At 36.7% G+C, this 18,553-nt stretch overlaps 1 protein-coding gene across 1 annotated transcript in view; it reads right to left on the bottom strand.

The window, feature by feature from the left end:
• Positions 1-18,553, bottom strand: part of CCDC6 (coiled-coil domain containing 6) — a 48,164-nt gene that overhangs the window by 7,758 nt on the left and 21,853 nt on the right. Inside the window, exons 3-8 of the mRNA XM_052678185.1 lie at positions 16,995-17,123; positions 12,348-12,451; positions 10,376-10,536; positions 7,154-7,310; positions 3,856-3,956; positions 97-221 (exon numbers count right to left, since the gene is read on the bottom strand). Of these exons, the coding sequence (XP_052534145.1) occupies positions 97-221; positions 3,856-3,956; positions 7,154-7,310; positions 10,376-10,536; positions 12,348-12,451; positions 16,995-17,123 (777 nt within the window). The remainder of the gene's footprint in view (positions 1-96; positions 222-3,855; positions 3,957-7,153; positions 7,311-10,375; positions 10,537-12,347; positions 12,452-16,994; positions 17,124-18,553) is intronic.

Genomic DNA, 18,553 nt, shown 5'->3' with positions numbered 1-18,553 from the left:
AAACTGTTTTGCACAAAGCTTAAGGACAAACAATCATAACTTACAAAAAATTAAACTGACATTGGCAACAACTATTTGCTTTGTTACAATACTTACTGTAATACCATGGGATGGACCCATATGTTGCACGTGAAGGCCTGGGGAATTGTAGTAAGACATTCCAGCTCTAGTCAGTGAAGTTGGTGGTGTGAAACCAACTGTGTGACTTGCATATGACAGACCTAAAAATTGTTAGAAAAAGTAACATCAATATTCTTGTTTATTTTTTAAAATAATGGGGCTTTAGGGGTGCTTTTTATTATTTTTAAACAATGATGAGTTATTATTTAAACAATAACTGGTGCCAAATTAGACACCTAAAAAAATTCATTGCACTGAAAAGAGTGATTCAAGATTTATTCCATTCCTTTCCTGTAGTAAACTACTAGGTGTTTCAAAACACACATCACATGGCATTAAACATGCATTTTCACTTCACATAAACAAGTCTCCCTTGTAAGTTTACCTTCAGTTCACAGATATTCCATGCAACTTTCCATCTCTCCTTGGAACAAATCGCTCCCTGGACAAAACGCAGTCTGAAGAAGTAGACACGTTGTGTCTGGAGAAGATGTCTAGCACTTGAGACACTAAGAGTTTCTACATGAAAGAAACTGGATGGAGGTGCTTCCTTCAAGGCAGAGCAGCTCTGCATCCAAACCAACAGCAGCCTACTTTTTTGCCTTGGTGTTTATAGGCAGAACCCCAAAGATCTTTGGAGATGTGAAGTTAAAATACTATGGGATGATATTCCACACTAAGAACAAACATCTAAAATTAAAACGTGTTTTATCTGTGTTAGAGAGACTGTAATATTCAAAAGAGCTAATATCTAATCCTCCCACCTCAACACTTCCCCTCTGTAAATCCCAGTTTATAAAAATGCAGAGTACTTGTATAGCGAACCTAGGTGAGAAGAAACAGTAGCAGCCAATTGCACGAAATTCAGACTTGGAAGTGTTCTGACCATTTTGACTATTTCTCAAAACAGCAAACTTTCAAAAACTTTTAGCTCACCTTCACCTTCTGGAAAAAATGTCAGTAGGATAGCAGACAACTCTTTTCTCAGCTGCTTAGTATTAGAAACTAGAAACTGCTTTAGAACACCTCACTGAATTTAGCAGTTTTCACACTACATCAATGCAATCAAGTGTAAGTAAAGATACAGTACACACTCTCATCATTAAAGCTTTGTCCTTAACTGCATATACCTGCTTTTGTGCCTGTTCTTGATGAGGCTTTTCAGAAAAACAAACACAAACAACAAAAAAGCTCCAGATCACTAATAAAGCTGTACAAGAAAACATATTATGCTACCCTTGCTTCTTTCTATTCTACGTTTGATTCTGCTTCGTTATCAATGTGCATCTAGTGCAAACTGTGAGCAAATCCATCACTTTAGAGTAGCTAAACAATACACATAACAAATCAATTTCATTTTTGACTATGTAATCTAATCGTCTGCATAGCACATATTTTGTAACTAACACATCAAGTCATCTTTGCAATATTACAATTTTGGACTCCTCTGGGATACATCAGCTTCACAAACTTCAGAAATGCAAATCTGCATGGCAGACAAATCAGTGATAACAGTAATGCATGTACGTGCAAGGTAGCTCATCCACAGCTCTGCAGCCTAAAATATCTATCTAGCCCGGATGCAGAAGAAAAGCATACAAAGCTTTAACTACACCAAAGACTAATCAGTAATTACAGCAACCATTCCCCAGCTGCCTAGGAGTAGCAGTTTCATGCACTGTGCTATAAATTGCAGCGTGCTGCTTGAAAGAGTCCTCAAAAGCAGCATCTCAAGCCACACAAGCGTGAAAGGCTTCAAAAATAAGGAGCCAGAATCTGACCCATTAAGTCCGACTCACTAACACATAAATTTATACCATTTTAAAATGGTTTCAAATTATGTCTCTAAAAAGTCAAGCGAATCATTTATTTTAAAAACCCAATATGTCAGGTCATATAATCAATTGATGCAAAATACTAATCGTATTTTCTGTGCTGATACTTCTTGCAGTCTTACTGCTTTACCCTCAAAAACAAACTGTTTTCATTAATTACTACTTTCATACACATCAGACAACTGTGTGAAATTCCCTACTGATCTCATTAGTTCTCTAGCAAACTGCTGTTTTTGTTTTTCTAAGTCTGAAACTTTCCAGCTGTGGACATTAATTTATCAGATATGAAGGAGAGCAATACAGCTGCCTGTGCAGAAGTGCTGAGCTGGAATATCTTCTGTACAACCACCAAAAAAAACCTGTGAGGTCTGTTGGAAATGATCGTTTCAGCCATGCTATTTTTAACTCCATTTCAGACTGCATTGCAGCATCCCCTGCCTGTAGGAATAATTCCCACAAGAATGCAGGACTCTGCCTCGCATGAGCAGAGGCAAGCCCACAGCAAGCAAGGAACCTGCCACAGTCCCAGTGCAGAAACAATGAACCAAAAGAATACTCCTGCTCTGAAACATCAGCATGCATTTCTAGGAAATCTAGCATGTAAGCTTAGCATAAGCTGCCAGCGAATTTTCACCACACATACTTTTTATTATTATTTTAACACTGTGTGGACTGCAGATGGAATGTGTAAATGAGTACTGGGTCATTATGAAGCCTGCGCAGATACATGTCCAAAGCAGTTGCTTGAGAACAGTTTTTAGTATGGCTGTATCTCTGTACACACCACACAGTTAGAGGCAAAGGATAAGAAGGTATGTATCATTTCTGTGATAGTATATCTAGTAAAACATTAAAAGCCAAGTGATCTGGCTCATCTCTTTAAAAAAACTAAACTCTCAGTCATAAGCCAGTGCCAGAAAAATACATGCTTGCTCTTTTACCTACATAAAGATGAAAACTGTTTTGAGTCTTTCTGAAAAACTGAAGTCAATCTTGAAAACTAAAGAGTTTAAACACACTACTTATGTTCTAGCAGACCTATGCAATCAAATGTCTAAGTCCCACTCTGTAGAATGTATCAATAGTAAGAACATCTCCTTTGCTCTTATGGTAGGACTCTGTCTGACAGGTTCTAAAGGTGAACTTTGTAAAGAGAAGCATGCAGGATTCACTTTGTTACATACAAGTGAATAGGTGATCATCACCTGACATCCATGGTCAACAATTTATAACAAATATCCAGTGGCATTTCCAATGAATTTTATATGTCAACACAAATACACTTCCTTTGACTTAAAAAATATATTCAGTAATTAAAAATTCAATCATCTAAGGTCAGATGTAATCCATTCAGGTTCTTTCAAAATTCCAAAGCCTACATAATCTATTTATTATAGTCAAAAAAGGTTAGTTTGCTTTTAATAATAAGGTACAATGGACAGAAATCCTTAATTTTATTATTGTTATTGTTTTAAAACATAAATTGGCAGCAGTGCCAAAGCCATTTCTCTACAGAAGAGAAATGAAAATGAACTTATTTCCAGTATGTCAAGATTAGACTTCTACAAGACATTTTGATTCAAAGCACAATAGCAGTCTCACTTCTAGTCTGTCAGGAGAATCAGGATATCTACTGGAATGAAAGAAATGCAGCTATGGGGAAGGCAGGGGAGGTAGAGAGGAGTTAAAATGATAGCTACTTAACTGACCTCGGATAATTTGATCACAGCATAAAACAGAACCATTCAAAACACATGCTGCAGTAGAAGAAATCTAAGGCAAATCTATTATTACATTTACAATGCACTTTTTCCCCAGACCAGCTTTGAAAGGCTATCGACCTAGGGCACATTACTATGTGATGCATACAAAAATTTTAGAAACTGGGTAAAATATTTACCAGGTGATATAGGTCTGCTAGAACTTGGTGAGGGTGTATAAGGGATAGGACTGGACACAGTGCGAGGTCTTAATCCTTGTGCAGACATCTCATTAAAATATCTAACAAAAGAAGGCAAAGAATAATTAGATTAAACCTTTTAAAATGTGCCATGCTTTAAATGTTTCACTGTGCATTTTCAATTCCCATAAGAGTCACATGAGATTAGTGTAGGACCACCAGTCACCTTTAGGAAGCCAAGACAGGAACAATTCATTGCTGAACGGAAACAGATGGACTTACAGACATTTGCAGTTAAACTGTACAAGTTGTGCACAATTGGAATAATATGTATTAAGGTCAGGGGTTTACACCACATCATTCCATTTGACCTACGCTACAGTCTTGCATTTTACAATTACATTTTAGAATTTCTACATTGAACTCAATACCTTGTCTCCCAGGAATGCTCCTACTGCCAGAAAGACATTCAAGCATTAATTTTTAATCACAAAAAAAGGAGAAAAGCCACTCAAGTATTGACAGTTGGTGACAAGAGCTGGTCAGTCTCAGTCCTGCTTCCTATTTGAATCCATCTAGTCTCAACATTAAGCCACCTGCTCATCAGGTCTTTTGCCACAGGAACAGAGAGCTATTTTGAATGCAGCACTTTCACCTGCTAGATACTTGTAGGTGGTGTAGCAAGATGCCTCCCACACTTCATTTTGATAAAATAAACAGGTAGAATTTTCTTCCACCTGTAACTATTTTAGTGGCTATTTTATTTTTTCTTTCTTCACCGAATAAAGGGAAGTTTCTTCACAACCATGAAGTGCTAGTCCTACTCAGTATAACAAGAATCATACCACTTGCTCCTAGTTCCGCTCACTGTTTCTATCTCAGAAGCGATTTTATGTATTTTTTTCCATAGCACTGTGATGTTAGCTTTTAGGTTTACTTGCTCATGCTTCCTCCCTGTAGATTTTTCAATCGCTGTGTAGATCAGAAGTTTCTCTGCTCATTTCCTCCTGTACGTAAGGCTGCAAATCAACGGCCTCATATTAACAGCACATCTACCTGTGTTTCTTTACTGAACTTCACAAAGCAGCAGGCAAAATTAGCTAGCTACATACCCTTTTCCATCTACCACTGTGCTGCTCAGAAATTCTTAGTTACTACACTTACTTTCAGATCAAAGGAAAAAGAAATATTATAAAATATTCCTAGTCAATGGAACTCAGTGAGTGCTTTGAGCTCTGCATGGCAGTTCTTAATCAATCTGATAAATGCTTTAACACTGCATTTAATTCATTTTTAATCAAAGTATTCAGTCATCAAACCACAATACCTAACAGAGGCAGTGGATTGTAGCAATGCTGAAGTTGGTTTAAACTTAGGTAGATAAAGTAACAATGGTAGCTGCCACCTGGAACAACTGTGGGCAAATAAGGGCTTTACTTAAGTACCAGTTTCCCAAAGAGATGCCAATGGCAGCATTGGCAAAATTGAACTGACGAGGTTACTTCCATAACATACAAGAATTTGTAATGCAGACAATATATGCACTACAGCAATGCAGTGGTCTTTATGACTCAATCTTATTCTAGATAAATACAATTTTTTTTTTTAAAAGTCTTCCTAGTCACCTAGAGCATATCAAATGGAATAACCACATATCATTTGTATGCCTCTTGGGTTTAGAAATCTCCATCTTATTTTCTTCAATAACAGGGAAAAGATAAAGCTTCTGCTGTCAAGTTGAGAAAATTTTGGGAGAACTATGCATTTTTAATCCAGTAAAGCATCTTCATCTACCCTATCCACAAAAAAAACACACATAAGTACCATCCACTAGCAACACAACTAAAAAATCTGGATAACTGATCTGTCAGCATGATCACTTTTAGGAAAACAAAAGAAGCTGTCAAATTTACAATTTTAAGTCATTACCGCGTGTTGTTCTACAGTTTTTTCTCTGTGCAGTTCTCTTCTAAGACTAACCATTCTAACATATGCCTAAGTACTTCACATTACTAGCAGTGCAAATCACTGTTTTGGAGTGATTCTCTTATGTTTTTGCAATAACAAAAAGAAAAAAACAGTATGACAATGAAATCTCTTATTTAATTATTTTCCACATTTTTACTACTATCACTACGTGGAAAAGGTAGGAAAAAAAGTCAGGATATGTCACATTTTTAGATGAACATTGATTATTCATATAAATAGAGATTCTGATTATTTCTATTGCAATGTAAGTATTGGTGGAAAATGTCAGGCTATCAAAATTAGATCTGAACACCAGAATCCTGTGTTTCTCACTACACTCTAATTTAGATGGTATTAACTACAGCATAATACTGGATTCTACTGCAACAAACATCAGTTGCTTAGCATTTCATCAAAATGAACATATTGCTTTGTATTTTAAGGGCGCTTCTTGAAGCAAAGTATCTGACACTCTTTCTGGTAGATTATGTTTCACAACAAATATACTGCTGACACAAGAAGCATCATCTCAGTTTCTGCAGAACACATCACAGGGTGAGGGTGGGTTTATTTTGTTTTGTTTTTTAAAACCATAAATCCAAAATAACGTACAATTGTAACAAAATAATGGGCATGTTAGAAGAAATAAGATAATACCACCTTCGAAATATAACACTGTCATGATACTATCATGTAAAAAAAACCTAAGAGGCATTACATAAAACCAAAATAAAAAAATCTGCACTACCTGTAAGGACAGTGCAAGCAATGCATTTCTCAGTAGAGTAAAAACAAACAAACAAACAGAAAACCACCAAGCATGTTATGTCTTGGACTTCAAGAACCCATCAACTCTGGAAATGCCTCCTGTTTCTAAGGCTTTATATATTACTCCCTTAGATTTGACAGAATGTATCCTATTTTCTGCGAAAGAAAAGTTTGCCGCAAGTAAGAATATTGTACCTACCTCATAGAATTCATTACAGTCATCAAGTTAGGGGAAGAAGAAAGGTACCATGATTAAAGCATCCTCAAGCTCAATCACACTGGTGTATTTATTTCGATATACATTATCAAAACCCTAAATAATCCCTAGAAGTAACTTTTTCAATTCTCACTGTTATAATTTGTCCAATTTTACATAAGTTTGACATAGTTCTACCAAACATATTGCTGCACCATGCTGAAATTTGATACATATATGAAAACCATATGTCGGTTATTACCATGAGTACTCATTGTGCAGTACTAAGAATAAATCTAAAACACAACACACATAATAATTAACAAGCTCAATGCCAACATACCTGAATAGCTAAAAGATACACACCTTTCATCATCCATTTCCAAGCTGGATTCGCTTTCTGACAGTTGCCTGCAGAGTGCTTCCCTACGCTCCATTTCCCTCTGTAATTTTCTTTGAAGCCTCAAGTTTTCTTCCCTCATATGTCGCTCCTCTTCTAAATACTGCGCCATCTTCTCCGAATCTGAAATTCAGAATTCCATTAAAATTTGATTCAAATTCCATTTCAGAGACAGGAATTTTACCCCACTACTTCAAGAAGAAAGGTGTAGAAAATGTTCAGAATGGATCATCAAGATTCTCATCCATAAGACACTACTGCTCTGGCTAATTTGTAACAGTAGCTACTAAAACAAAGTGCTGTCTGACTGCAATTTTACAAGGCAGGGTCAAAAGCTAAACAAGTTTCAAGTATTTACTTAAATAAATTCAAAAAGCAAAGAAAAAAGTCATTAAGAAAATGATAAAACCAAAACCGTGAAGCAGTACCATGAATGACTGCTGCTCCATTTGAGTAATGCTATTGAACATCTACAAGAATTTCAGTGAAGAAATGATTTAAGGTATTTGACAAGGGAAAGAGCACAAAACAAGTTCTGTAACACAAAATATTCCAACTTCAATTAAATTGCTATCTTAAAATATTCTATAGCATGCTTTCAATAAGCCAGCAGGACATCTACCAGTGTCAAAAGCTAATCAGTGATTTACTCTCTACATAAAAGATAACCTGAGTTTGCAGTTCTAAAGAGTTCATCAAACATCACTTTAAAAGTCATTTACCAGATCATTTAAGTGATTAAATTACATCAAGGAAAGCCTTGTAGCACATTGATACATTATGGCAATAAAACAGAACCTACGGTACGTGTAATGTATTTTGTGAGGTTTTCTAATATTTGATCGAGTATATAGTGAATTCCTTGTTATTAAAACAAAAAAGTGATCCATTACTCTCTGATCATTTCTTCATGCTGCAGTCCAAAGAATATTCCTGTTTCAGAAAACTATCAACTGTCTACAATTCTCCACTTATCTGTGTGAATACAACTTCTAAATGTAACAGCATTACTTATTTGCAGATATTACTGTACCAATAATACATAATAGTACAAAATTAGTATTGTCCTAAACTGGAAGTGTTTCGGGAAAACGCAATATAACAACACAATAACAATTTTCTAAGTAGACTTTACAAAGTACTCAAGTATAACAGTAAGGGTTCTGAAACAGCCACATACTGCAAAGCATCAAACTTCCTCCCCCCAAAAAGTGCTTTTCAGTTTAACCTTCTGTTTGCTGGCAGTCCATAAAGCAGTAAATCCACAACTTTCATTAGTATGGCTATACATTCTGCAGCTTTTTCTAACCTGTTTACAACAGAAAAGAGTATTTCTAAACCTAAACCCCACTTTTCATAAGAATTCGACTTCAACTGCTTCAAAATTTTTACTGTAAATCACAGTATTTCAAAAAGAAATTACCTGGAAATAATAAGGAATGCGTGAAATGAGATTAATTATGCCAGATCTGCATAACGACAGTAAATCTAAGGCCATGCTCTCATTCTGAGGTTCACAAAGCGAAGGCTACAGCACAGAACTGCCAAGTACAAAGATTAGCAGCCCTTATCTTCTTTTAACTGAGACAAATTATTAATGCCACCAATGTGTGTACAAGGCCTTTGCACAAGAGCACTCTGCAAGCTACTCCACCTGTAAGGAAAGTCTCTGGCAAGCTGTTGGAGAAGTACTGTAGTCAGCCTCTCATAGCCAGCACTGCTGAGGGGGTACTGCTTGCTTCCTGTTCCCCCACACCTTCCTGACCATGTAGCTAGGTACCTCCTTATCTAACGGTGGAAGTACACCATGACTAAAGAAATACACAAAAAACAAAAAGGTAGAGCTGACAAACCACAGATAGGAACTTTAATTGTAGGATGAAGAGATGATGGAATGGTCTTGCAGACCACAGGAAGACACAAGCAATCTTCCTGCCACCCTAAAACACGCACTTGGGCCCTTCCTTTCTCCCCAAGCGGGGCAGCAAAAAAGCAGGCCATGTCCCACCATGCTTCCCAGGATAGGAACAGACAAGATTCTTTATTACAACTGCTGATTCTGTTCACATTCAAAGTAATCTTATTTAAGCAAGGATGAAGAAAGATTATTTGTTTTGCTGTACTGTGAAGTCAAATCAGCTGCTTGAACAATCAGTCTTTAGCAAAGCTACAGTTACCCAAAGGTAACTGCAACCAATAAATGCTAATCTTATATACAACTGAACTTCACCTTCCTAGCTGTTTTAATTCTTTTGAGTAACTTTTAACTTCTATCTAGATTCTTACAATGTAATTCTTAAGTATTTAAAGTACACCCCTTCCATCAGAAGAAGGGTGGCCTGTAATGACAGGGAGGTGTTGCCCCTCTTTACCCTGCCCTTGTGAGGCCCCGTCTGGAGTACTGTGTCCAGGTCTGGAGCCCCATACACAACAAAGACATAGCTGATGGAGAGGGTCCAGAGAAGGGCCACTGAAATGATCACAGGGCTGGAGAACCTCCCCTGTCAAGACAAGCTGAGTGAGGTGGGCTTGTGAGAAGGCTGTGGAGTGACCTCAATGCAGCCTTCCAGTACCTAAAGAGAGTCTACAAACTGGAGGGAGTCAACCCTTTGAAACGGTAGATAACAGCAGGACAAGGGGAAATGGTTTTAAGTTGAAGGAGTGAAGATTTAGGTTGGATGTCGGGGGAATTTCTTTACTAGGAGAGTGGTGAGGTGCTGGCACAGACTGCCCAGAGAGGTTGTGGATGCCCCGTCCCTGGAGGTGTTCAAGGCCAAGTTGGATGGGCCCCTGGGCAGCCTGGTCTAGTATTAAATGGGGAGGTTGGTGGCCTGTGGCAGGGGGGTTGGAGCTTGATGATCCTTGAGGTCCCTTCCAACTCAAGCCATTTTATGATTCTATGAAAGTATTTGTGTGTTGAAATACTTCTAAAAGTCTCTGGAAAAAAAATGATAGAAACATATATTCAAGAACTATTCAGTGATTCTTTCCCATTTTAATAATGCTAAAAACAAACAGACCAAACTGCTGTATAAGTACATTATTGAGTTATAATACTGCAATCATTAAAATATTTTAGACTGAACTTGTCCCATTTTTCCACTGATATCTTAAATTACACCACACAATTTTAGATAGAAATCTAATATTACATCCTTAAAAAGATTTGCAGCAAATTGTTTACTCACGCTGTAACTGTGCAGCCCTCAGTTGTTTCTTTAACCTCTCCACTTCATTCTTTAAAAATCTGATATGTCTCATCATATTTTCCGGGGAATCTATCTCCATTGATATGTCTCTGGGTGATGGTGGAGCAGATACTGGCTGGTCTAATTTCTCCTGCAAAATTCTGAATAGAAAACAGCTTGAACTTTACCTTCAGCTTTAATGAAAAGAAAACCCTTTAAATTCCTCAGAAAGTAAGCGAAAGGATTTTGACAGATAACTGAAATTATCAAATACAAATATCTACTATATTCGTTTGGAAGAACCTTAGGAAGATTTATAATGTTTTCTTCTTTAATTTAGAATTTTAAAAGTTAAGATTTGTCCAAGGACAAATAGACTTCTTAGGACACTCAGATGTTGTCACTGCCAAATATTTATGCATATAGTTTGGGAAAAACAAGTCACAGACCATACATAGTTAGCTCTGTTTCACACGCAAAACATGATTATTCCCCAAAATAATTTCAAGTAAAGTCACTTAATCTGAGTTTTTACATGCATGTTCTCACAGGAAGAATAAACATGAAGGTGAGAAAAGAAGTATGGTGAAATGCAGCCTTTTCTGCATTCCACTCCTACAACGAAACAAGCACTTGGAACATGTCTATGTTTCAGTACATATTTCCTGACTTCACATGCATTTTTTCAGCCTGGAAGCACGAAACTATTCTTCACTTGAACAAGGCTGACTGGCCAGATCCAAGTTTGCCCTGAAGAGCAGGGACACTACTACACAAACACAGCAGTTGCATGGCCTGCTATTCACAAGTACCACACAACGTGGTACTAAAGCACAGTTTATGACTCCACCATATATCCTGGAAAGAAGGCGTGCAGTCCAAAATAAATTATACCACAAATAATCTGGCTTAAAAAAGACTTCAAGATGCACAAAAAAGTTCTACCAAACGCATCTCTGCTATGGATTTATGACTGTTGAATATATGAAGCTCTTTGGAGCTCCTTCCACAAAGCAGGGCTCTATAAAATAAAACTACAAAAACTGCAGTTCTGATTGGTTTCTAGTCCGTAGCCAAGATTCACAGAGTTGAACCAGCATAACTCTCCTAAAACACGTAGTAGAAATTAAGGAATTAGAAATCTCTTCTCCCTTACTCCTTCCAGGACAAAGTTCTCATAATGTAGCAAAGAGAGGATCATTTTAATACATACTTTTAATCCTAGCTTTCCCAGGAACATAAAAAATCCTTGTCTTATTTTCTAGTGAACAAATAGAGGGAAATGCTGAATATGAAATATGGGAACTGCTGAATCACGGCCTGAACATTTGATTGACTGGAGAATGATCTCTTTTGGAGATCGCTTCTCTTGGAGTCTTCTCAGCGAGCCCAGGACAAGGGTAAGCTTTCCATCCATTCTTCTTTAGTATGACAACCTGCTTAGCCTAGCTTTCCTGTATTATAACCTTAATTATACAACCTATATAACCTTAATCATATAACCTATATAACCTTAATTATAATGTCCAAATATTCATTGATTACACAGGGAAGTCTTAGTGAAACAAATGCACAGCTGAGAAAAAGCTGAAGTCTTCTCCAAGCAGGCAGGGAAAAAACAAGAGCTTCTCATATAAAGAATAAACTAAAACAATGCATTATTTTCTTCTGGCCACAAACAGAAAGCTACTTCTAAACCAAGATATCTTGAGTATATCGGTTGTTGAAAAAATTCAGAAAACTTTTCCTTTCCCAGCTTTCCCAGGTCAATTTTTATACTGTCCTCATTTCATCTAGTTTAGGCACTCAAGCCTGTGGTAACACGTAAACAAAGACCTTTACAACAATGTTAAATTCCAGGTTTCCATAGATCAGATAGTGCTTGCATTACTGAAATGAACATACTTAAATCAGAAGTTAAGTATTAAATGATACATCTCCCACAGTAACAAATACATTGAACAAGACAAACCGTTTTTCTGCTTCGAGCTTGTCCATCCTCTTCCAGAGACGATTCACTAGTGCTTCTTGCTCTTGTTCCAAAGTATTTTCAAGGTCAATCTTCTCACGCCTTAGCTGCAGAGAAAAGCAATCGATTAAAATGACGGGAATAGAAATATTTGCAAAGAATTGTCATTAGGAATGACTACTGTGTTGCAAGAAAGACAAGACAGTTTCCCAAGATTCTCTAAGACGCCAAGAAGGCAAAGAAGAGAAAAATAAAGGAAAAATCTTTTCTTGGTAGTATTTTAGTAGAAACACTGTGCAACTATTAATACGAATAAACTAGGATATCAGGAGCCAATCTTACCCAGTAACACTAGCGGCTGAACTACGGGAGACTGCAGTAACAAAACCAACACCATGATTAGCATCTTTATGAAAATACTATGGAGGTATTTCCCCCATCCAACTACTGCAAGCTGAAGTTAACACATGCTATCTTTGGAATAGGCAGAAAAGCCCACATTCATTGAAAGAATGAAAACACATCAAATGACTTTCTTGCATCCTCACTGCATCAGTACAGTTGAAGTGGTATCACAGCAACTAAATCCATCAGGGCTATGTTCTAACCACTTAATACTGTGATAACCAAGCAGAATTTACACTCGTGCACTTAATGCAGCAGTAATGGTTTAATGAGCGCACAACTGTCTTTTTCAACATTTAGGGCAATTAGATACCACAGGTAAAAACATATTCATTTTGATGAGTAATAGGAAAAAGAATAAGAAAAAAAAAACAGTCAACAGTACATTAATAGCTGAGGGAATTTAGACTTTGGTAACATAGCAGTCAGGAGCAATATGCTTCAGTCTCACATGAGAGATGAGAATTTGTACCCTGCTACTTGCACACTGTAGACCCTGGCTGCCACTTGCACACTGTAGCAAATATTTTATACCAGAATGGTATGAAGACAAATCGCTCAGCCCTGGAGAGACATAGCGCTCTGCCTTAGCACACAGCTCAATAACCACCTGGTCGATGCCTGGGCTGGCTGAGTTCAGAAGGACGAAAGTAATACAAATCAACACACCATGCTCCAGTATTAACAGCATGCAGATTTTCATTACATCAGATAACTATCTGTACAACAACATGGTGAAGGTTTGACTGCAAATGACTCATTCTGCAACAATGGTTTTTGCATCACTTCAATGTAGTATCATTTAGACTCATCTGCTCTGACCCTTCATTGTCTTTTTACAACTACATGATTAATCTTGCACCAACAAGACATACAGATGAAAATAAATCTATCTCATTTAATGGTAGGAAAAAGAGCACACTTGGAAAGTGAATTACTTACAACCTGATTTGAAAAATCAGTGTTATAGCAGCCATCCCCACGGCAGCAGTTTGTTAATTAGGCACCTGCATATAGTTGAGCGTGTACAATGGAAAAGTCAAATCATCAGAGATAACAGATAAATGAGCCAGGAAAGTATTGCAACCTGAGGCTGACAGATGTCGTCTGATGAAACGCCAAAGAAGCTGGGCTTTGACAGAGATCTAAAACTCTACTTTTTCAAGAACGTCAGACTATACAGCAAAGAAGAATCCTTCTCTGTTAATCTTCACTGTTTTACCAGTTCCTACCAGGATATTAAAGCTTTAAGGATTTCAACCTACATAAGCCAGTACAGCATGCTGAGCAGAGCTGTGAATTCACAAGGACAGTAGGTATTTTTTGTTATAGGTATTCCAGGTGTACTTTGAAATGAAGTCTAGCTCTAGTCGATGCGTTTCTTTGGAATTTGATTGTATTTAGAATGAAATTGAGAAAAAGAATCACGTCTCAAGACAAAACTAACAGCTCTGTCAATATTAGTGCTTGATACCTATGTAAGATGACATCTTTTAATTTTTATCATCACAGTAGGGAAGTGAAAAAAGTATTGCTTATTGTTGTGAACCTTAGTCTTCCCTTTAGAAGAAGAGAAGAATCCCTTTTAAGCTTTCTCACCATCCAATTGTGTTCTACTTGTCTCTGGCACTTGCTTTACTTCTAATGGAGCCAAAATATGCATTGTCTGTATTCCTAGATTATTGCTTCTTCAGTCTACCAGCAAACTTGCTAACAAGCACAACTGTTTCCTCCTAAAATGTTGGACTCTTACAGATCAATGAAAGCTGTGTACACTCTCCACCTAGTCCCACTATCCCAAATCCCACATATTTGCTTCTCATCTGCTGCTTCCCGTTTGTATCACTTTTCTGTTCTCCAAGAAAATCTTACCAGGAAATTTTACATTTAATGATCTTCTCCTTTTAAAGACGCAGACATAGAAGATGATTACTGGCATCTTAGTTCTTATTTCTCATCTGCTAGCTGCATTCAGTTACCCGCTGTAATGTGTGAAATAGCAAAGCGATTAAACAGGGTAACAGCAAGACTACACAAACTCGACCTCTGTAGAACAAAACTGGCAGCTGCTATTATTTCCTATCAAATCACTGAACTAGAACCGAAAAGCCTTACTGTTCCTTTTGGCTAAAACATTCAGTTAAGAAAATAGTTCTGTGTTGCAAACTTCTTCACAGTCAGCCTTCAGAGAATTCTCTGCTGCTTCAAGCTGGCTCAAGGAAATTATGCTGGGTCACATGTGAAATCTAAGAAACCAATTTTTTTAAATTAGGATTAACATCCGTCAAAACCATCACTGCTACAAACCAGCTACTTAAGGTGCTACAAGCTGGTCGGATGAGAGAAAGCAGATGAAAAAGGAATCAAAGCATAGCTAATTCACATTATTCCATATTTTAAGGAAAGTAATTAGTGGATAATTAATTTTGTTCTAACTGTCTGATCACTGGTTGCAGTGATAGATCTAGTAAAGATAAAGTTGCAAGCAATACAGTTCTAGCACACTACGCTCAAAGCATTCCTGAAATACTTGTTCCAAGTCCTGTTTAACAGCGCTCTTGTTGAAGATGTGTAAGTCTCCTCTCCATTATTTTCTATTTGCACAATAAAGGCATAACTGCTCTGCTCACAATTTTTGGTTGCTTCTTACTAGATAAAACAGTGTTGCAAGAAAGCATAAAGATCGAATATGAGATTTTTTTTCTATTTTATTGTATCGGATGACATTTAAAAATACATGGAAATTCAAAGTAAGACCAGAAGCCTATTAGAACACCTTCATAATCAAAGTAAGCTTACAAGGTCACATATTTGAGAAAGACCTGATAACACCAACATATAAGCAAATTCATTGTTAAGCTTTCACATTTTTTTTTAAAGATATCTACTGTTGATATTCCAACATAGCAAAAAGTTCCAAATGTTATCATTTCACATGTCTGTTTGCCCAGCACAATGACGCAAAAATAAATACCACTGAGCTTCCAGCTGTGGCTCATTCTAATATTTCAAAGGCTAAACCAGCTTAATGCCCCATCCCTGGAGGCATTCAAGGCAAAGCTAGATATGGCTCCAGGCAACCCTGCACACAGCAGGGGAGTTGAAACCTTTTCAACCCAGGCCATTCTATGATTCTATGAAACTAAGTTTGGAGTATGCAGCTTAATTTGCAATCTTTGCATTCACTGCAGTTTTGATTATGTGGCCATCACCACCACCTTGTGGCTAAGAGAGTTAGTTCAGCCTCATTAATTTACATGCAGCTTCAGGATTTGCTGGCAACTCCAGCTTCCTACCATAATACATTTATTTCATAGATCTCTTTGCATGGAACGTTAACATAAGAATTGATAAAATTCATTTTATCATTAAGATAGCTATTAATTAAGTAGTCTATGATGCCAAATGAAATATGAAAGTCAAAAAACTACTAAAATTTCAGATGACCAGTAGCACAAGATTTACGTGTCTGAGAATAGTAAGCAAAGTCCACTCAAAATTGCTGGAGTTTCACAAGTTAGGAAAACTGAAGTTCTTTAACAAGTGTGTATTTTTTCATCAGTCTGTCCTTCAGTCAAAAAGATTCCTCCTAAAGCCATTCAGATGCTTGGATGCACATGCTTAAAATTCAGCAGGATAGGAGCAGACAATTTCCAGTGGAAACAAGGTGGAAACTAGCGGAGTTTTCACCTGTAATCTCTCTCGAGGGGGAAAGGGAGTTGAACGTAGCTTCATCTCAAATCTTTGTGAGTTTACACACAGCTGACATTTGAGTACTGTGCTACCCAAGGTACCACAAAATGGTGACCCACAGTACAAGTATACCACATATATGTAGTTTACTACCACACTTAACTGCTAATAGAAGAGGCAGTCCTCAATAGCTGCACGATAGTGCAAGTTGACAAACAGCAACAGGAAGCATAACTTATAAAAAAAAGTAAATTACTTTTGCAAAATAATTACAGCTTATCCAGCAGACATTAAGGTCTGCATTAAGGGCACTAAGACTTATAAAGGCCATGGGAAAAAAAAAAGAAGAAATTTTCCTAATAATTTCTGTGAATAATTTATTGCAAGAAAATCCCCCCCCCCCTTTTTTTTTTTTTTTAAATATACATATTCTTGATATTGCCCAATTTCCTAAAGATTTAAAAAGGAATTCGAATCGAATAAAAAATAAGAAGATACTTTTTGAATCCCTTCTTGTTTTACAGCCATACAGCTCCAAAAGGAATGCATTACCTGTTCCAGGGTGAGCTGTTTTGAAATCGTATCATTTTCCAGTTTTTTAATCTTCTTCATCAGTTTGTTCACTTGAAATTCCTGTTCCTGCTCTAGATGCTGCTCCAGCTCAGCTTTCTCATGCTGTAGCTAAAAATTCAGGGCACATGAAATATTTTAAACACACAGAAATATGAAACATTATGCTACACGTATACTTTTATTTTTACATGTTGATTCATACTGAACATTAAATTCTCTACTGATGATTCTCCTGAAAAGACTTCAAAATGCACAACCCACCCAACAGCCTTTCATAAAGGAGCATTTTAAAAAGTTCAATTTATAAAGAAGATGGAAGTAAGCTACATTTCTGAATAGTTAATAAAGTCAAATCAAAATAGACACATTATACACAGCATATAAAAAACACACACATTTCAAAAGGAAAAAATACATCAATGTTCACAAAAGCATTAATTTTAATCTAAATGCATAATCTTGAGCACTCACAACATAAAATGCAGGCCTTAGCATGTCTTCCTTCGCAGCTGAAACTTTAAAATTCATACAAGTCATAATACTGACAATACTGTGCAACAATATAAAAATCTTATACTGTGCAATAATAGAAAAAATCTTATTTCTATTCCTGTGACAGCAAGAATCAAAAGATTATGATGACAAAGATGCTGTTATTACAAAGCCATGGTATTGGTTTTCTTAAGAGCATTTTTTTTTTTTTTTTTTTTTTTTTTTTTTTTTTTGTGTCCATGTAATAGTTTCAATGAAAATAAAGAAATCTTTAAGAGACAGAAAACAAAAATCTCTGAAAGGTAGAAATCAAAAAAACACAAATTATGGTGAGGAGTAGAGTCACTTCTAGTATTAACTGTCAAAATCAGAATGGAATCCTGAGAAAAGGATTCAAGCCTTCCTACAGATAAGAGCAACTGTCACCGTGACATGAGTACATGACATGACTTACTGGAAAGTAAATGTCACAAAAAGACAGTGGTGCTGGCCATACAACAAAAATTGGAGGCATTTTTTCACTTGCTTACTTTCTTTGCCAGTTCTTCTGAGTTAAATAATGGTTTGAATGGTAAGATGACAACAGATATCCGCAGCACATTGTGAGAAACATCTGAAGACATACCTAATAGTCATGGACACAAGTCAAGAATTCTATACTTCTACAATGAAGAAAAATAACTTTCTAACAAGCTGAATTTCATTAGCTCATTAATTCAACTTCTTTTGCTGCTAACCTGCAGACAAAATGATCTGTGAAGTGTAGACTGGCAGAGGATTTAAAGCAGAAATCTTAGTGTGGAAAGAGCACTAGACAAACAGAAACTGCTTGCAACACACAAAGAATTTAGAGCTCACCTGTGTTTTCAGGGCTTCTCAGTATTTTAATATGTAAAAAATGAAATTGTAGTGAAGAATTTTCAAATAAATGAGTTCACTCCATTCATTTTTTTTCCCCCAAGCCCCTGAGGCACATGGAAATTCCCATGCACTTGAGGAAGCCAGCTGGACTCATGTGATATAACTGAGCTTATCATGGCCATTCT

This window comes from Tympanuchus pallidicinctus, unplaced genomic scaffold (genome assembly GCF_026119805.1).
Source record: "Tympanuchus pallidicinctus isolate F22 unplaced genomic scaffold, pur_lepc_1.0 scaffold16, whole genome shotgun sequence".
Classification (NCBI taxonomy): Eukaryota; Metazoa; Chordata; class Aves; order Galliformes; family Phasianidae; genus Tympanuchus; species Tympanuchus pallidicinctus.
Note: the sequence above shows the minus strand (reverse complement) of the source record. Positions and strands in the feature narration are given on the sequence as shown.